The sequence below is a fragment of the Xenopus tropicalis genome, chromosome 5, assembly GCF_000004195.4.
Source record: "Xenopus tropicalis strain Nigerian chromosome 5, UCB_Xtro_10.0, whole genome shotgun sequence".
In the NCBI taxonomy this organism is placed as follows: domain Eukaryota; kingdom Metazoa; phylum Chordata; class Amphibia; order Anura; family Pipidae; genus Xenopus; species Xenopus tropicalis.
Window position 1 is genome coordinate 105,916,343 of NC_030681.2, and position 19,571 is coordinate 105,935,913.

The window sequence follows — 19,571 nt, forward strand, 5'->3', positions numbered from 1 at the left end:
TGCAAGATTGTAAGAATACTTTTGGGATGGGGGAGTTGCCCATAGAGAAACCCTATATGAAAGTTACACTGACAAAAATGTAGACCTTTCTACACTATTTATTACAACTTATACATGTGCAATACCAACTTTACAATCAAGCCAAGACATTGCTGGAGTTTCAGGGTCTCACGTAAACACTTATTACTTTATTGAATAAATATACAAAAAGTATAGTCCTTTCAATTTAGTAAAGTCTAAATCTGAAATGTACAATAAAGGTATATGTGATAGTTTAACATAATTGGCTGACTTTATACAGCACTTATATCTTTTAGTCCATAAGTAAGTTATTAAATGATAAAGAACATCTAGAACAACCACTTCTACTGAACTAGGAAATAAATGTCTAATTAAAATAAAATGTAAAGACCCCATTGCTTTACAACCCACCCCAACAGTCTAAATTCTGGAGAGAAGAAAAAGCCCAACAGCCTTCCTTCCAGAGCATGCGACTGTTGTCGCTTTGCTTATCAAAAAATTTGTATTCTGATCCACTATGGAGCATTGAGACAAGATTCAAATTTTCCAAAGAAAGCACAATGCGCGTTGTGATTTGCCTATTCAGCAACAGCGAGCACTGTATTCAAACAACCTCCTCCCATGGATCAAATAAGGTCGGCCACATTCATTGGCATCTCCTCCACTGTAGTATTGTAGAAAGTCTCAATATCACGGAGAATCCGTTTGTCCTCTTCTGTAACAAAGTTAATTGCCACGCCTTTTCTGCCAAATCGACCACCGCGACCAATCCTGCAAGAGTCAAGAGAAACATCTTTAAGCAATGGCTCAAAACACACTGCTCTTCTAAATAAGTTTACTGTGCAGTCAGTTATCTTCATTGACTGGTCATGTACACAACACCCAACTTTCTTCTAGAATACAAGGGAACTCTGCCAAAGCATCAGAGTTAAACATTTTGACTAACAATCATATTTGTGAAGCTACAGCGGGGTGTTTCTGCTCAGTTTAACTAGTCTTAAAGGAAAAGTAACACTAAAATTTTTTAAGTAAAAAAAAAAAAAAAAAATCTATTCTACCCTGCAAACCACTTAATAGCCTAGCCTTCTTTCTGTATAGGAAGGAGTCAGGCTAGGCTTGATAAATTGATCGCATAGTGGATTCTGCCCTGCATCGCCTTATTTCAATTAACTGGAAGGCAAGTTTTAGCAGGTATTTTCTAATAAAGCATTCAAGATACTAAGTGGTTTGCAGGATAGGGCAGTTATTGGGGCAGGGTAGAATAGATTTTTTACTTAAATTTTAGTTACCATGCTTATGTGAATACAAGCGAGATATGCAATTCATATGGAAAACCCAGAATCCTTATGAGAAGCACTAGAGGCCAGCTAGTTAGATTAAATTGCATTTAAATGCTAGACTGCAATTAAAACTAGTGCCAAATGCCAAGTTATAAGCATGCTATAATGCAATTAGCATTTCTTAAAGAAACGGTATCAAGTACTTACTGCCCAATGTTAGAGCTCATTATGCTTTCCTAACATTCTCACCAACAGCTTTAGCAGTTCTTATATACAGATTAATTAAACTAGTTCTTTGATATTGCCATTTTCTTCATTATGCCTTTATTTCTGCAGGATACATAGCTTAAGGACTATAAATGGGGCATGCACAGGGTTTTGGGATCCTTATACATGCTCCAGCCTGGGGGAGTTTGCCAAGATAAGAAATGCAGCAATGTTACCCTACCCAGGAGATTAAAAGGTAATTGCAGAGTTCTGGAAACACTTATGCAGCCCAAAGTTAACAATGCTTGAACAGCCTTGCTGTTTAAATAACCTTTGTTAGTTCACTGGTTCCTGAGCTGCCCTGTAGTGTGAATGGGCAGTCTACACCTTATTTCAACAAGAGCAAATTGAACTATGCGAAAGAGTATACTTAAAGAATTTTAAAAAGTATGGTTTTGCTTTCACTTACTAGGGAGACTTCTCTAAAAAAAAAACTCCCTCCATCCTACCTTACAGAAAAACATACAGGCTCTGCCTCACAAGAACCAAACATGAATAGGTTCGGTTGCACCATATGCCCAATTTAGGCTAATAAATTATAGGTCTTTTCTGTTGATTGGTCTCTAAGCTTCAGTACCAGAGCTTGTGCTGTGAAAGAAATGGAGGTGCTCATGGACAAATAAGGGTAGCCGTAAGTGTCATGCAACACATTATGCTTTATATCAGAACGTCTTGGAAGTGTAAGGACTATACACTTACAAAGCTTACTACAGCTAAACATTGTTAACAGGTCAACATACTAATACTGAGCTAGAATGGATATTCAAATTTAATGATTTTAAAGGAAGACTGCAAAATTACACTACATGTTTGCAGTTTCTTATGCAAAGCATACATGAGATTTTACCTTATGGCTTTATCAAAGCTACCTCCATTTACCCTCTAAAACCTGTCCTCATTATGTAATGAAGTGTAGGATTTGTTGAGTTAAGACCCAAGTGGCAGGAAGCGTTTTGGAAGAGACCCCACCAGGTATAAATGTAAACAAAGGCAAAATTCTAGTGTAAATTCTCAAGTGTTTAAATGCATAAACAAGTCAAAACTTTGCCATTTTGATAAAGGCCAAGGCATTAATACCTCTAGGTACTGTGCTTGAAGTGCACATTTTCAAATAAGCAAAATGTTTTACCTTTACAAAGATTTGATCCATGCTCCACTGGCTGCCATCAGACCACGACCGGAAGTGTGTGTTCTCTGATCAAGAGAAAGACGCCACTTCCATAGGCCCATTCTCAGCTGTGTCCGGGAGCAGCTGTATTCTGCTCCTTAACTATTTAAACATAAAATTGTTTGTAAAAATTTTGTGGATGACTACAGTTCAACTGCCAATAGTATGGCATGAATGTTTGAGACCAAGCGTCCCTGTCGGCTGAGGTAGTGTCAAAACAGACAGGGATAGTAGGAAGCAGTTTATTTTTTGCAGGGGGAACGACAACACAGCACTGCACAGATGTATTGTGACTAATCCTGCAGAAATTGCAGCTTCCAAAAGACAAATTTACATCACAAAGCAGCCATAATGTAACTTTGGAAGGGTATTTAATGCTTTGGCACCAGCTAATCCTATGGTGTTATAGGAAAGGGTGCATTGTTACTAGTTAAATTCGTACAAACATGTGAGGCAGAACAGCAGAAGTTTAGATTTCAAATAGTCACTGACCTGTGAATGTAGTTTTCACGATTGGTAGGCAAGTCGTAATTTATAACCAGGGAAACTTGCTGCACATCTATGCCACGAGCCTAATGGTATAATAAAATGCATTAACTTACACTACTTGCGATTTCATGTATTTTATAAAGCCTGTTGAAAGGCACAAATTGCCATTTCACACTGGCTTGAGGAGAAAAGGTTTGTCAGCCACAATATAGTGGTGGATTACAACACTGTAATCCACTGTGGAATGTGGGTCTTAATATACCAAATGACTTTTTTCCCATCTGGTATGAGGAACCATCATGAAAATGTTTTAAGTCTTTGGAAAATGATTAACAGATGATTTAAAGGAATGTTCATTACTGTAATATGCTACATTCAGTTATCTCTGCCCACAACTTAAATAGTGCACATTTGTGTCTCACCTGTAGCCTATTTCAGCAAAGCATAACTTTGTGCAGACTTACCAAGGAAGGTTTGCATGTAATTTAAACACCTACCAGCAAGTCTGTGGTGATTAATACACGACTGGATCCAGAACGAAACTCTCTCATAATAACATCCCTCTCTTTCTGGTCCATGTCACCATGCTGTAACAGATTGAAGTACATTACTATATTTATATTGGAAAAAAAAAATCACTGTTTGAGACCAAGCGTCCCTGTCTGCTGAGGTAGTGTCAAAACAGACAGGGATAGTAGGAAGCAGTTTATTTTTTGCAGGGGGAACGACAACACAGCACTGCCCAGCTATATTGTAACTTATCCTGCATTTATAAGCAGCCCAGCCATAGCAAATGTTTAAAGTCTTACCAGAGCAGAAACTGTAAAGTCTCTTGCATGCATTTTCTCAGTAAGCCAGTCAACTTTTCTTCTAGTATTAAGGAAAATTACAGCCTGTGTAATAGTTAATGTTTCATATAAGTCACAGAGGGTGTCCAGCTTCCATTCCTGTAATGAAATGACAAGTTTTTAGTGTGCAGTGACAAATTTTGTAAGTTGGACTGAAAAGAGCTTATCTTTTCAATAAAAGTAATGTTGCTCCCCACAGATCAGATACAAGTGCATTTGCGCTCCACTTTCTACTTATACCCTTATTACAAGGACTTCACATACACCAAAGCTTACAGATCTAAAAAGGTGGGCCACACACGTGGTGACTTGCGATCTTTCGTGTGACCACGAAAGATTGTTAAAGGGACAGTAACACCAAAAAATGGTGTATAAAAGTAATTACTATATAATGTAATGCTGCCCTGTACTGGTACAACTGGTGTGTTTCCCTTAGAAAGACTACTATAGTTTATATAATAAAGCTTCTGTGTAGCCACGGGGACAGCCATTTACAGGAGAAAAGGCAGGTTACTTAGCAGATAACAGATAAAACCCCATTATATTCTACAAAGCTTATCTGTTATCTGCTTTGTGCCTGTGCCTTTTCTCCTTTTTCCCAGCTTCAATGGCTGCCCCCTTGTTGACACAGCAGCTCATTTATATAAACTATAGTAGCATTTCTGTTGCAAACTTACCAGTTTTACCTGTGCAGGGCAACTGTACATTTTAATTACTTTAAAACACTTTCATTTTTTGGTGTTACTGTTCCTTTAAATCCACCACTAACCTTCAGGTGCTGAAACAGATGAGGTAGAAATAGGATTTCTACCTCCTACCGATTCAGGCCCGACGGCAGATTTTGCTCAGGTGCCTGATCAAAGTCTTTTAACCTGCCCGACTGGCAAGTCGACCGATATCAGCAGCCTCCTGCGATATCGGTCGACTCGCCATACATGCACCGAATATCGTACGAAATGAGGATTCGTACGATGATATCGTGCATGTATGGCCAGCTTTAGTGTTCTCCCATAGGAAATATCTCACCTCTCGTTCGACATTAATGTAGAACTGTTTAATACCCTCCAGGGTTAATTCCTCTTTTTTCACCAAGATGCGAATTGGATCCCTCATGAATTTCTTGGTCACTTCCAACACATCAGTTGGCATTGTGGCAGAAAGCAGGACCACCTAAATTTAAGAAAAATGGGATTAACAAACACTTGCGCTAACCTAAGTGCACAAAAACAGTATTTAAATAATCTGTAGCACTAAATCTCTGGGACAGAAGATACTGAACATTCAGAAAGAGGTTCATCAGCATCCCAAAAACCAGTGCATATATTCTACTTCCTGTAGTTACTCTGCTGGCATCACTGCAAGACCTAGAACAAATCCAAGAAATGCAGTTACAGCAGAATGCTTGAACAGGAAGAATGCTAGAAATTAAATACTCTACATCAAGTATCCTGTACCTTACAGTTCTGACCACAGCCCTTGGCAGCATGTGGGACTTAACTTTACAAAGCCTTAAATTAAAATTAGGCTAAGTTAGGCAAGCTTCCAGCCATGTTGATAAAGCACCAATTTTAAAATATATATTAGTGCACCAAAAATAAAAGCTCTTCCAAGCTAAAAAATAGCAAAGCAATGACATTATGTTTCACTAATCTGTACAGAATGGGCCAAAGGACAAAAGGAGGTTCCGCCATACAAAAGTGCAATAAGCACCAGAACCTCTGCTTCAAGAAAGGCACACATCGTATGCAATGCAATCCAAACTAGACACTACTGGTCACCTATGTTAAAAAGCTGCATCAAGAGAAAAAAAATTTCAGGATAGTGCAGTTTAGCTAAAGTTTCAGTCAAGTTTAATCACCTTTAAACTTCCATGATGCAGACAAAGGCCAGAATATGCAATGACAACTTCTAACTGGTCTTCATTTATAGCTTTTCATTTTGCTCAGTAGATCCCCATTAGTAATTCAGGAAGCAGTCTGGCAAAGGTCCCTGAACCTAGCAACAGGCAATGATATGAATTAGACTGAAAAATTCGAGATGCCCCAAAGATCATAAATCCAGCCTTAATCTACTTTCTACCACTAAAGACAGCCACCAGAAATTCCACGATGAGATGCATAAGCACTAAAATTAAATGTAGAAAAAAAAAAAAACCACTTCCTGCTATATAAATCTTGCCCCCATCTATATGCATTTGAATGCATATACTCTGTATAGGATTTATGTGGAAGTAGATGTAGCCACTGCTTACATATCTGTTTTCTCAAAACCGTTCAGCCTTGTTTTATTACACAAATTTAGCCATACACCAGCTGATGCTCCATAACAACTCAGCCAGTAGGCTGCAGAGATATTTTATTTATCATGTTCATGGCCAGCTTTCAATACAGACCGCATTCTGCACAAGCATGCCCCTCCACCTTTGCATCTCTTTATTCACTTAAGGAAATGTCAGTGCCCTGTGTACTAGTTACTTTTAAAGATGCAAAATTTATCAGTTGCAGAAGCAGAGCAAAACCAACCTGTATGTTTGTGCTTAACTTCTGAAAAATTTCATAGATCTGATCCTTGAACCCACGACTCAACATTTCATCTGCCTCATCTAAAACAAACATTTTGATCCATTTGGGAGCTGTAACACAAAGAATCACAAATCATACATGACTTGTATAAAAAGAAAGTTTGCTCAAACATTAACACAAGGAGTTTGAAAGGAAAAAGGTATCAATGGGAGGGCACAACTAAAACATTTTAAGTCAAAATGTTCTTGTTTGATCTGCATTACTGGCTATTTCTTAGAAACCCTGCATTAGAGGGACTGAGCAGACACTTACTATGGGATTTTATTGACCATGTCCCAGTAATGGAGGTACAAATTATGGTTGGGCATTGTGACCATTTTAAAGCCATCCAGAATCATTAACGTATCCTGTACAGCAGTGCTGTCCAACTTCTGTGGCACACACAGGCAGCATAGGGCAGGCAGAGTATCACACACAGAGCCTACAGTGACTGCAGACTGTAGAAGCAGTGCCAGCATTATTACTATATTAAAAAACTTTAATTGCAGTACCACCTCAGTATATGTTCTTTTTTTAGTGTGCAGGGTTTATTTTTGGGTTTCTACTGCTCCTACAGTCTGAGGTGTGAACAGGTGAACAATGTGGGTGATTACAGCCTGAACCCGAGGTGTGAACAACCCAGGGGGTGAACAGGTGTGAAAACCACAGGGGGATTACATTTTTAAACAATACAGGGGGTTTACAGCCTGAATCTGGACAGCACTTCTGTACAGCATAACAGAATCTGCCCATCAGGTAAATAAAGCCACTTCTAGCCATCTACAGGCAGTGACCATTATCCTCCCACATTGGCAAGCCTAGGAAACCGATATTCACCATCCAGTTTCAGTCTAGCAAATGTTATATTGTTAACAAAAGTCAGCCAGCCCTGATAATACAAATATGTAGTTAGAAAGTTTCTAGGAAGGGATGCTCTTATTGGTTAATGATCATAAAATTAAGCAAAAAAGATACATTTTTCCTTTACACAAGGATAAGTGTGTACCAATAATAAGTAACATTTTGAGCGATCAGTTTTATTAAGATGTCATCAGGGGATTCAGTCCCGAAAGATGGTATACCATCACTTCGCTCTAGAGATTATATTAGTGACTTACAAAGATATCTTCGATTTAACATGTCGAACACACGCCCTGGTGTGCCAACAACAATGTGAGGTGCCTCTGCCTGCAGCTTCTGCATCTCATTTCGAACATTTGTGCCTCCAATGCAAGCATGACAAGTCGCGCCCATATAGTCACCCAATGCCAAAATAACTTTCTGTATCTTAGGAGAGAAAAAAAAAACAAAACTTTAGTTTCTTTATGAACTCTGTTCAGAACAAGTGTACAATACTGATGACAAAAGGAAAGGCAGGAATAGTTTTCTTAAATTTCTGTTATATAGGATGACATTTTTCAGGTCAGCAGCCTTTGTCAAGAATTAGGGTAGGAATTCTGAATATGCAAAGTGAGGGTCTTATATACAGGCAATTTGTCCCTGCCATATCTTAAAGGTCTGATTGCAAACTGTTTATACTGCACTGCTTCACATGACACATTTGTCTGTCACTTTTTCCTTTCCAGTTGACTTGGTGTCTAGATGGACCAATAAGCTTTAAAAGGGAAATATGTATATCAGTCTAAAGGAATATTTGTTACAGCTATTAACTGTAGTCACCTGATTTTAATCTAATATTTATTGCCACAATTTAACAAGTGATCAAAACACATTTACAATAAATGTCACATGTAGCAATACATTTCAGTCTGGATACTATATGCACTGCAGCTCTCTTCAGAACTGCAGAGAATGCATGTAGTGCACCCTTTAGTTTTCCACTTTAATATCTCCATGGGAATTTTGTTGCACCAGTGTTGCAGAGGGTTTTGCCAGCATCAGAATTTGCTTTAGTAAGAATCTTACTAAGCAAAGCAGGACACAAGGTCTGTGCATGACAGTACTCCAGTTCTAATAGCCAAAGGCAACCAAAGATTTGTGATTTTAACCACGACAAGACTTCAGGCTGGTTTCATGATTACATGGGCAAATCATTGCCAAATTTTCCCTTAGCGGGAAAGTGCAATGCAAGCCCTTTCTCGCCTTATTCCAGTGATGGATTTAAGTCCTTTACCTTCCATAGTGGGTGGTACACGGATTGTTCCAATCGGCCACTAACGTTCAGGGCTGAAACGGCAGATATGGAGGTAGAAACAATAGGATTTCTACCTCCTTCTGGCGATTAAGCTCTGAAGGCAGATTTTGCTCAGGCTCCCAATAAAGATCTTTTAGGGCTCTGGTACACGGGGAGATTAGTCGCCCGCGGCAAAACTCCCTGCTCGCGGGCGACTAATCTCCCCGAGTTGCTTTCCCCTGCCATCCCACCGGCGAACATGCAAGTCGCCGGCGGGATGGCAGACGCGGCGGGGCGATTTTGGGAAAACGGCGAAAAAGCCTCGCGAGTCTTTCGTCGATTGGCGCGTGTATGGCCAGCTTAAGGCGAATGGGGAGCTGGTTCTTGCAGCATGGAGAGAAGCTATTTATGCACTTTTCAGAAGACCCAACTGAATGAGCTTGTTTCATTTAAATGGATAGAAAAGAAAAAGCACAAATTGACAGTTTAGGGTTAACCATACAGAGCTAACAGCTCTCTTGGTTGCTATGGGTTATGAAAACAGGAATATAGTTATCCGTAACACTGCCTTACTGCTTTGCACACTGACATTAAGCTTGCAACTGCAACCCATTTTTATCCACACTGTAAAACGAAGCAGCAAAAACACCCATGGTGATGTACCTTAAAGGGGTCCTCTAACCAAAAGATATTTGGATAGAATTAATGAACAGTACTAAGCATCCTTTCAATGTATTCCAGGACAATGAAAGCCAAGTCACTAGGCAGGTGTATGAGGTACTTTTTGTTGAGTGACAATTTATAAGATTTCCCAGATATTCCCTGTACTTTTCACCCCATCACAATGTCACTACATAGATCTGCACATGCTCACTGGGGGGAAATTTGAAACATCTGAAAATATGGTGGGACTATGCAGAAAGTTTCACTTTAAGCTTGGAACCCCTTCGTGTCTATCAAGTATCTAATATCTGTCTTTAAACAATATAGCATAATGACTTCTACGCTGCTTCAAGTGCTAGAACCTGATAACATAAAGGTATAAACAAGACTACATTTAAAACAAAAGGATTTTAAAATTCTTAAAACTGCATTTTCATACAGGAGTTTGTGGGGAAGGAGTCCTTTAAAGGGAAACTACCACATTCTGTAATTTGAGTTTAAAAGCCATAATGAATATGTTGCGTCAACATTAATTCCAGAGCTGCATAGATTGTCCTGTGCATATGTACCAGAAAATAGGCTATATGTCAAATATGCACAAAGATTAAAAGCTTTTCCATGCCACAGGAGGAACTTACAGTGCAGATATGCTACACTACAGGACACTTAAGTCAATATTTTAATATGTAGAAAGAGGTGCACAAATAATAATCTAAGGGTCTTTAAAGAGGATTTAAAGTACTGTAAAAATAATTGCTGTGGGGCTTCATTAAAGTCTTTTGTGAAAGGGAGAGTAGAGTGCATGGTTAGTAATTGCTGACAGGGATACAAGAATTTTTATAAAAAAAAAAAAAAAAAGTCATGTTTGATTCTAAAATGATACGCATAAGTACTGCACTCCAAAGCCCTTGTCGTAGAACAGTTCAAATATGGTTGATGCCATCAGCTTGGCTGGCAAACCACACCCTTAATGCATGTGTAGTATGTTCAAGCCATATTACAAAGGTTCATGAATTCTAGGCCTAACCAACTCAAGAAGCCAGGTACAGCACTTCAGCACAGACTAGTAAATGTGGCCCTAAGGATCTGCTAGCTGTTCAAACCACATCAGTGCGATTAGCCATAGAAGCCAGTCAGCAAATAGATCTGATGTTCTAATTTGTTAGAAAATGGTCACTGCCAAATGGTTGCTATGGGCTAATGCACTAATTTAGTTTAGCACATCTTCATTAGCTTCATTAGATTACAGTTAATCAATGGAGTAAAACATTCTTTAATGGAGGCTGGGTAATCTTCCCACAGAAAGCCATGTTTCTTAGAGACTTTATATACACATTTACCCACACCTATTTAGCACATTAAACAAATGTGCAAGTCTTACTACAAAGGTCACTATGGTTTCAAATTAGTATGCCCCTTAGGAAGCAATATTAAATCAGGTGTCGCCTGGCCTTTTGGACCAGTCTGCCATTGTTGGCAACTGCAGCCTTAAGGATATTTTAAATAGCCAGATACATGACTGCTTAGATCATGCCTTTAGTCATTATAACCCAAGGGCCTAAGAACACTAAAGTAAACACCATAATGGTAGGAAGAAGAGTTAAAAAAAATCCTTTGCTGTGAAGTTACTTACTAGTATATTTTAATAAGTAAGTAGCACAGATAATGACATTTAAGAACACTGCTCATTATACTACTACTACACAAAAACGGGGGGTGGACACAGTATGGCGGCTTATTAGTGATAATCAGCAGTACGGTTAAATGAAAACACTTTGCTTTAGGTTTAACTTAATTTCCCTGCCATAATACTGCAACAAATTTATGCACCACTAGCTACATCAGTTAAAGAAACAGATAGTTTCCCTTTAGATATTCAGTATTTTATCATTAAGCGTTCGCTAGTGTGTTTAGTTATTAAACTGAAGCCTGTGCAGCACATACTAGCCTATCAATACCTGTTGAGCGAGTTCTCTTGTAGGGGCCAATACTAGAGCTTGGGTCTCCTTGAGATCAATCTCCAGCTGCTGCAGGATGGAAATAGCAAATGTGGCTGTCTTGCCAGTACCTGACTGAGCTTGAGCAATCACATCATACCCTAAAAAAAGTAGGATACACATTCAATGTTCCCACATTTTATTTTGGCACTTTAACTATTAGTCACATAATATACAAGTGATCAGCAAAACAGAAAAACTCTTCACATCAACTCAGTCCCGAAAGATGGTATGCCATCATCTCACTTGTATTAAGGGAAGCTTTTTATTCTACCTACTCAGATGTGAACTTTTCTTACCTTTGATACAGGGAATGATTGCCCTTTGTTGTATGGCTGATGGTTTTTCAAAACCATAAGCATAAATGCCTCTCAGAAGAGATTCTTTAAGATTCATGTCATCAAAATTGTCAACAATTTCATTCCAGTTGCTCTGCAATGGCAAGTTAACCAGTTATTTATCAGTGAGAAGCAGAATTTAACATAAAAGGAGAAATAAGCATTATGCTCACCTCAATGACACCATCGGGGTCCATACCATCAGGGCCTCCATGGTCTCTGAGAAGAATAACACAAGTGCACTTCAAGTCATGTCTTTGCCTTAAGCAAACGGACATACACCACCACCCAAGCTACAGAGCAGCAGCTATATTGGCACATGCATATATACAAGTTGATGTATAAGAGGCACACAGCCTAAAGAAGGCAGCTGCTGCAGTTACATTCATTTAACAGGCATAACAAGATGTTGCAGCTGCTACAGTATCCTGCTTACATTTAACAGTGATGGGACAGTTGCTTACTTAACATCTGTACCCAATAAAGTATATATCTATCACAGGATAACAATTACCTATCAAATTAATTAGTAACCGTAGCGAAGCATACAGCCAAGCTCTTGCGCCCTTCGCACAGTGCTCACAATTCATGGCGCCATGTTCTGCCGGCGCCATCTTCCCCCCCTCCCCACCCTGCGGATGAGAGCCACAGCCCTTAGGTGAATCCAAACCGTTTCGCTCTAAAATTGTGCGTAGGTCCGCAACCAAAAGACATAGCCGCATTCCCAAAGCTTACTCATGTGCAGAGCAGGGCATCATTACGGTCAGGAACACCTCGCCATACCGCTTCTAGTTACTACCCAACTACAACACCCTGCAGCATTTGGCACAAGATTCCGGGAATTCGCAGAGCCCTGAAGAAGCCCGCGTGTAAAGCCGACCAAGAAGGCCTTACACTCAGCCCCTAACAAATATATATTGCCACTAAATGTTATAGTCTCTACCACCCACTCCCTCTTTTAGGGCTACCTAAAAATCCTCGTTCAATAACTTGTGCAAAACAGTTACCTAGTATAATCCGCAGAACCGCCTGACATGATCCACACCGCACTTCAGAGCTCAACTGAAAAGGACTTGGAAAGCTACCACGTCCGATTTATACAACTGGGACTACATTCCGAACCGCGGACGAACACCAGTAAAAAGACGATTTTATTGACTAATGCGTGCAAGTCTCATACTATTCAGGATTACAACCCAAAAGCGGTAGAGATTATTTTATTATTTATTCTCGTACGACAATATTTTGTACTCTTATGTTATTTTGTGGTATAGGTACTATTTTTTTGTCGATGAGTCGTCTGTGCTCTCCGCGGAAAGATATTGCAGCATATTGTGTAGGGTTTCGGTCCCTGAACAGTACGGGGTTTCCGGAGCAGCCCCTGCACGGGCAGATTGCTAAGACCTCCTCCCTTGCGGTCAGTGGGTGACGTTCTGTGTGCTGTACGTGATGCAGGGAAGAGAAGCTGGATGGTGCAGTACCTCTAGCAATGAAGTTGTGCTGATAAAATGTTAAGCGTGTTTGCTAAAACGAGGTATCGTAATGTGTGCAAACTGCGCAAAGCATTGTAGCTCCAGCCCAACATCGGTATCATTTAACCTAGTTTATGTACATTATTGATTTCTGAAAACTGGAGAAAGTTCAAATCTATGTTGTTCTGCCTCAGCGGGGATTATTAAATGCAGAACATTATTAGATTTTCTGCAGTGGAGTTCTGCTTTTGCTGTGTAGGTATTTGTGATGGTAAGTGGTTCCCTCTGATGGCTTCTACATAACCCCCCCCCAAAAAAATATTCCTGCGTAAAATACTTTATTCTTTTGTGGGTTTTGTATTTTTATTGACTAACAATAATTCATGCAAACCTAAACTGCACACATTAATGTGGGCACAGTTAATTCTAATTAACACTGTGTTGGCAGCACTGATACACTAAAAATTAAATAAAACCATTAAAAATGCAATAAAATCATCAATATAAAATGTAAAAAGTAATTATGCAGGGTAATAAGCTTGCAAACAGGGCAATAAAACACTGTTCAGAGAAAAAAACTAAATAAAAGGTTTAAATGAATTTGTACACTTGGGGGCAGATTTATTAAAGTCCGAATTTAAATTAATGTAAAGTATGTTTTGGAAAAATTCGGGTTAAATGTGATAATTTCTGATGTGAGTTAATTGCGCGAAAATTTGTATTGTGATATGATCCGAAAGTTATGAAATTTTCGTATCTTAACAATCATAAATGGCGTGAAAAACTTTCTGACTGAACCTTCGGTGCATGATTTCGGAAGCCTACCATAGGACTCAATGGCACTCTGCTGCTCCAACCCGGCCCAAGGAAAGTCTCCCATAGGGCTCAATGGCACTCTGCAGCTCCAACCTGGCCCAAGGAAAGTCTCCCATAGGGCTCAATGGCACTCTGCAGCTCCAACCTGGCCCAAGGAAAGTCTCCCATAGGACTCAATGGCACTCTGCTGCTCCAACCTGGCCCAAGGAAAGTCTCCCATAGGGCTCAATGGCACTCTGCAGCTCCAACCTGGCCCAAGGAAAGTCTCCCATAGGGCTCAATGGCACTCTGCAGCTCCAACCTGGCCCAAGGAAAGTCTCCCATAGGGCTCAATGGCACTCTGCAGCTCCAACCTGGCCCAAGGAAAGTCTCCCATAGGGCTCAATGGCACTCTGCAGCTCCAACCTGGCCCAAGGAAAGTCTCCCATAGGGCTCAATGGCACTCTGCAGCTCCAACCCGGCCCAAGGAAAGTCTCCCATAGGGCTCAATGGCACTCTGCAGCTCCAACCCGGCCCAAGGAAAGTCACCCATAGGGCTCAATGGCACTCTGCAGCTCCAACCCGGCCCAAGGAAAGTCACCCATAGGGCTCAATGGCACTCTGCAGCTCCAACCTGGCCCAAGGAAAGTCTCCCATAGGGCTCAATGGCACTCTGCAGCTCCAACCTGGCCCAAGGAAAGTCTCCCATAGGGCTCAATGGCACTCTGCTGCTCCAACCTGGCCCAAGGAAAGTCTCCCATAGGGCTCAATGGCACTCTGCAGCTCCAACCTGGCCCAAGGAAAGTCTACCATAGGGCTCAATGGCACTCTGCAGCTCCAACCTGGCCCAAGGAAAGTCTCCCATAGGGCTCAATGGCACTCTGCAGCTCCAACCTGGCCCAAGGAAAGTCTCCCATAGGGCTCAATGGCACTCTGCAGCTCCAACCTGGCCCAAGGAAAGTCTCCCATAGGACTCAATGACACTCTGCAGCTCCAACCTGGCCCAAGGAAAGTCTCCCATAGGGCTCAATGGCACTCTGCAGCTCCAACCTGGCCAAAGGAAACTCACAATACCGAAGCTTGAATAAATCTGAAACTTTCGTAGTCGTTGCAACAAATACAATTTTGTTGAACAAATTGATGCTAAACACGAAAAAGTTGCGCAAATTAATGAAAATATAGTGGAAAATATGCATGATTCTATAAATTAAAAAAATACCAATTTTTCCCATTCATACTAATTCATACATTGATAAATGTGCCCCTTGTTGTATTACTTGTGTATGTGAATGTTTAAAAGCCCCCCTCAAAAAGTGTATTATTGTGTGTTTTGTATGTATGTGTCAAAAAAAATGCAGGAGGGAGCTAGGAGATGTACATACCGTATATACTCGAGTATAATCTGATCCGAATATAAGCCGAGGTACCTAATTTTACTTAAGAAAACTGGAAAAACTTATTGACTCTAGTATAAGCCTAGGGGAAATGCAGCAGCTACTGCTAAGTTTTTTTTTAACTGTCAGGCAAGTTTGGGAAGGCTAAGAAAGCTGCCATACTAAGTAATGATAGTAATGATAAGATGGAAATCCAAGCAACTGGTATACCATATATGCAGATTCCCAAATCAGTGCCTGCTGCCTCTTCCATTGGCTTGGCCTGTGAGTGAAGCACACTGTGTTCTGCATGTGAGCCACACTGAGTGTCAGCATTATGTGCTGGCAGGTCTCCGCTGGCTTCGCTGAGAGGCAGACATGTCATAGCGGAGAGCTGGAGCCGGGGCCGCCATATGCTGCGAGTTACTGCCCTCAAGTGCCGGCAGCTGTGCGGCCCGGAGTGGGCATGGATCGGGGACCCTACTCCCAGGCCGGCTGCCCCGCCATCAGCTCCCGGGTCGGACTCCTACACTCGAGGGCAAGGGGAACCGGGTAAGAGATGGAGGAAGTATGCACGCCGGTCAGTTCTTCCACGGGGGGGGTGTTGTGCGTGCGTGCGTGCGCAGGGAAAGACATCTTCAAATCTTTATTACTCGAGTATAAGCCGAGGTCGACTTTTTTAGCACATTTTTGGTGCTGAAGAACTCGGCTTATACTCGAGTATATACGGTATTTAAAAACAACTTTGCTCCCAAGAAACCACTTGTTTCTTACCCCCCTCTAACTGACTAATGGCTGGATAGCAATATGTGTGCGTTAAAAGACACCTATTCCAGCTGGGACTACTAGAGACAGAAATTTTACAAACAAGGCAAGGAATATAATTCTTAAAGCAGAGCTCTGGCTTCCAAAACAAAAACCCTGGGCCAGTGCTTCTGTTACGAGAAAACTGCACTAGCCGGGGTGTATGCAAGATAGTGATCCTTATTACTGTTTTGGTCTTTGCACATGTGCAGTTGAGTGAAAAGCCAGCTTTTTTCCTCAACTGCACATGTATCAGCCCCGGAAATTTGAACAAAGAAGACAGGAGGAAGAGGAACGCTTGCTTGCATATACCCCAAACTGGCCAAGGATATCATGTAAGAGATTACAATCACTGGGGGGTGCTGAACATTTGGCAATCCCCCAATTATTTAGCCTTCTCCTTTAAAGAGCCCCACACAACACAGAAACGCTTTATACACAGTATCACTAATAAATACCATTTTTTATGCTGAAAACCAGCTGCAAAACAGTTCTCTTTTGGTTTAATTTGAAATCCTGTTGGGGCAGACAGGAACATTGATGTCACAAATTGTAATAAAAACTTGACAGCTTGCAGGCAGCATGAAGCCATTGAATAACCCATGCATTGCACTGCAATGAAACTCTGACATCATGAAAAGCTTAAGTTGTTTTTGGGTGGCGTTCCCCTTTAATCGGTTTTTGGGTCACACTTATATGGTTACCTTGACAATGGACTTCTCTGTAGACTAAATGAATCCATCTGCAGCCATATTAGTATCCCTTTACATCACTAATAAAATATACATTAAAGGAACAGTAACATCAAAAAATTAAAGTGTTTTAAAGTAATTAAAATATAATATGCTGTTGCTCTGCAAAAAACTGGTGTTTTTGCTACAGAAAAGCTACTATATAAATAAGCTGCTGTGTAGCCATGGGGGCAGCCATTGAAGCTGGAAAAAAGGCACAGGTTACATAGCATATAACTAGTAGATAAATATAATGGGGGTTTATCTGTTATTTGCTAAGTACCTGTGCCTTTTCTCCTTTGAATGGCTGCCCCCATGGCTACACAGCAGCTAACTTATATAAACTATAGTAATCTTTCTGAGGCAAACACACCAGTTGTAGCAATGCAGGGCAGCAGTACATTATATTGTAATTACTTTTATACAGTTTCATTTTTTGGTGTTACTGTTCCTTTAAGTAAGTTTTCTGGAATTAGTGGGGGTGGCAAAATGTTGGGCTGATAGCTGATAAATGGGCTGGTGCTTCTGTTAGCAAAAACACTGTCTGGCATAGAGTACATGCAGGCCTCTTTCATCTTCTTCCTTTGAGCTGGCAGCGCATGCACTGTAGAGTGAAAAGCCGCATTTTAACAAAAGAAGTTCGCTTTTTGACTCTACTGTAGGATGCACCAAATTCACTATTTTTGGATTTGGCCGAACCCCGAATACTTTGTAAAAGATTCAGCCATATGCCGAACAGAATCTGAATCCTAATTTTCATATGTAAATTAGGATATGGAAGGGTTAAAGTGAAAATGTTTTAACTTCTGTGTTTATGTAGCAAAAAGTCACGTGATTTTAAGGATTTGGTTCGGCCAGGAGCGTGGATTCAGCCGAATCCAAATCCTGATAGAGAATGCCGAATCCCGAACTGAATCCAGGATTCGGTGCATCCCTACTCTACTGCGCATTCGCAGGCCCCCGGGATCACAGAGAAAGGAGAAGAAAGGAAAAGGATCACTTGCCTGCGTGTAACCCAGGCTGGTGCAATTTTCTGCTAATAGGATCACCAGCCTGGGGTATCAGGTATGCTGTGTTTATCACTGGGGGGTGCCTAATCTTTTCATTAACTTTTGAAATATCATAGGTGGACCTATTCTGAGAAGCTTTCCACTTTCCATGTGGCACCCACCCCATTGTTCTGCATTTTCCAAAGAGATACGGAACATGGGGGTAGATCTGAGGTGCCCAGATAGTGTGGCTTGGGTGGGGTGAAGCAAGTCTGTGCAGGGAGTAGACTAGTTTGGTCTTATGGGTGAGTTGTAGGGTTGCATTACCCTATTAATACAAAGCCTGAGAGCTGCCAACCACAATATTTAAATATTAAATAAACACAGAAATAAATAATGAAAACTAGTTTTAACTTGTCTTAGAATTATGTTGCCTACACCATAAAAATAGTTTATTTCGAGGTAAGCCTCCCTTTTAATCTAAGCATGACGTTACAAATTTTTTATTTGGCATTTTACTGCCAATAGATTTACCACATTAGTGCTACCTAGAACATTACATTTATTCTGCAGAAAGCTTTATCATACCTGAGTAAAGAGCCCTAGAAGCTCACTCTGTTTAAGATTGCAGCTGCCATTTTAGCTTGATGTTTATAGCTTCCTGCTGCAGCTCTAGAGGCTGGTAGCTCAGATTACATATTCCTAGCTGAGGGGGAGAGAGGAGAGAGCTGCACAGACTCTGGCCCTGGAAATGAAGGAGAGATAAAAAAAAAGCAGACCAGAAATCCTGTGTACTGAGGACTGAGGTGCAGTTTTTCTGTGAGTGCTTATGGCTGTATTTACATAGACCTTTCTGATAAAGCTTACTCAAATACAAATTTGTATTGCTTCTTAATTCTTCTTTCTGTTTAATTAGCAAACACAAAATTAGTACAATGATCCCCTGAATAATCCTGGTGTGGATAGGTGCAAAACAGTCAAAAAGGTCTTGTAAAGGACAAGTTTATCTGCAAAAGTGAACTGAAATCCTCCAGTTGAAGATAAATAGGATGCCTTTATTATTGGTCACAAGGATCTAGGGTTGCCACCTTGCCAGTACTTCACAGGCCTAGCTGGTAAAATACCAGCAAAGCTGGGGCTGGTATTTCAAATTTACCAGCAATGTAGCTGCTGAAGTAGTTATGTCACAACCCCTGCCCTCATCACAACACGCCCCTTCTGGACACACCCCTACCCCTTATGTCATCGGCCGGTACATGCTGGAAGAAAAGGTGGCAACTCTATAAGGATTCCATGTGCTTTCAGCAACCTCAGTTTTTCATTCGAGCATGTTGTTTTCCTGTATGATTTACACAATTTATGATTTATAAACTACCTTCAAGCAAGTGAACTTTAAATTAAAGCAGGCAATGAAGTTTGTGCTTAGTGAGTTAATGTTATTTTTTGGGTGTGCCAACATGGACCAACGGCCAATGGGAGCGGATACACCTTTATTATAAAATGGGGGCTCCACATGAAAAAAACCTCCACTAACGATACGAGGGGTTGTTTTCTTATGGATCCGCAGTGTGCAGAGTACAATATTGGACCCAATAGCTATGTTTTCCACTCATTGCAGCATTTCCCCCCATAATTCCTGCA

General features: G+C 40.7%; 1 protein-coding gene and 5 non-coding genes across 8 annotated transcripts; all 6 read right to left on the reverse strand.

The window, feature by feature from the left end:
- Window positions 1-80: 80 nt before the first annotated feature.
- eif4a2 (eukaryotic translation initiation factor 4A2) lies at window positions 81-12,876 on the reverse strand. 3 transcript variants are annotated; one of them, XR_001170728.3, is made up of 12 exons: window positions 12,774-12,876; window positions 11,940-11,985; window positions 11,728-11,860; window positions 11,390-11,529; window positions 7,753-7,921; window positions 6,596-6,705; window positions 5,100-5,243; window positions 4,035-4,172; window positions 3,723-3,812; window positions 3,229-3,308; window positions 2,698-2,838; window positions 81-792 (listed from the first exon to the last, which is right to left on the reverse strand). XR_001170728.3 is itself a non-coding variant. In XM_012962618.3 (11 exons), exons 1-11 carry the CDS (start codon window positions 12,800-12,802, stop codon window positions 648-650), a joined length of 1,224 nt encoding a protein of 407 aa, XP_012818072.1. In that variant the 5' UTR covers window positions 12,803-12,876; the 3' UTR covers window positions 81-647. The 3 variants fall into 3 exon arrangements, 2 of the variants coding, with proteins under 2 accessions (XP_012818072.1, NP_001096363.1); XM_012962618.3 differs by lacking the exon at window positions 2,698-2,838; NM_001102893.1 differs by lacking the exon at window positions 11,390-11,529 and having other exon boundaries at window positions 83-792; window positions 12,774-12,828.
- Window positions 2,911-3,041, reverse strand: LOC116411267. Its single transcript, XR_004223015.1, has one exon. It is a non-coding gene; the product is annotated as a small nucleolar RNA SNORA63 (small nucleolar RNA).
- LOC116411266 lies at window positions 3,864-3,994 on the reverse strand. The gene has a single exon (XR_004223014.1). It is a non-coding gene; the product is annotated as a small nucleolar RNA SNORA63 (small nucleolar RNA).
- Window positions 5,314-5,489, reverse strand: LOC116411289. Its single transcript, XR_004223037.1, has one exon. It is a non-coding gene; the product is annotated as a small nucleolar RNA SNORA81 (small nucleolar RNA).
- On the reverse strand, window positions 7,660-7,729 carry LOC116411293. The gene has a single exon (XR_004223041.1). It is a non-coding gene; the product is annotated as a small nucleolar RNA SNORD2 (small nucleolar RNA).
- LOC116411292 lies at window positions 11,605-11,676 on the reverse strand. The gene has a single exon (XR_004223040.1). It is a non-coding gene; the product is annotated as a small nucleolar RNA SNORD2 (small nucleolar RNA).
- Window positions 12,877-19,571: the final 6,695 nt, after the last annotated feature.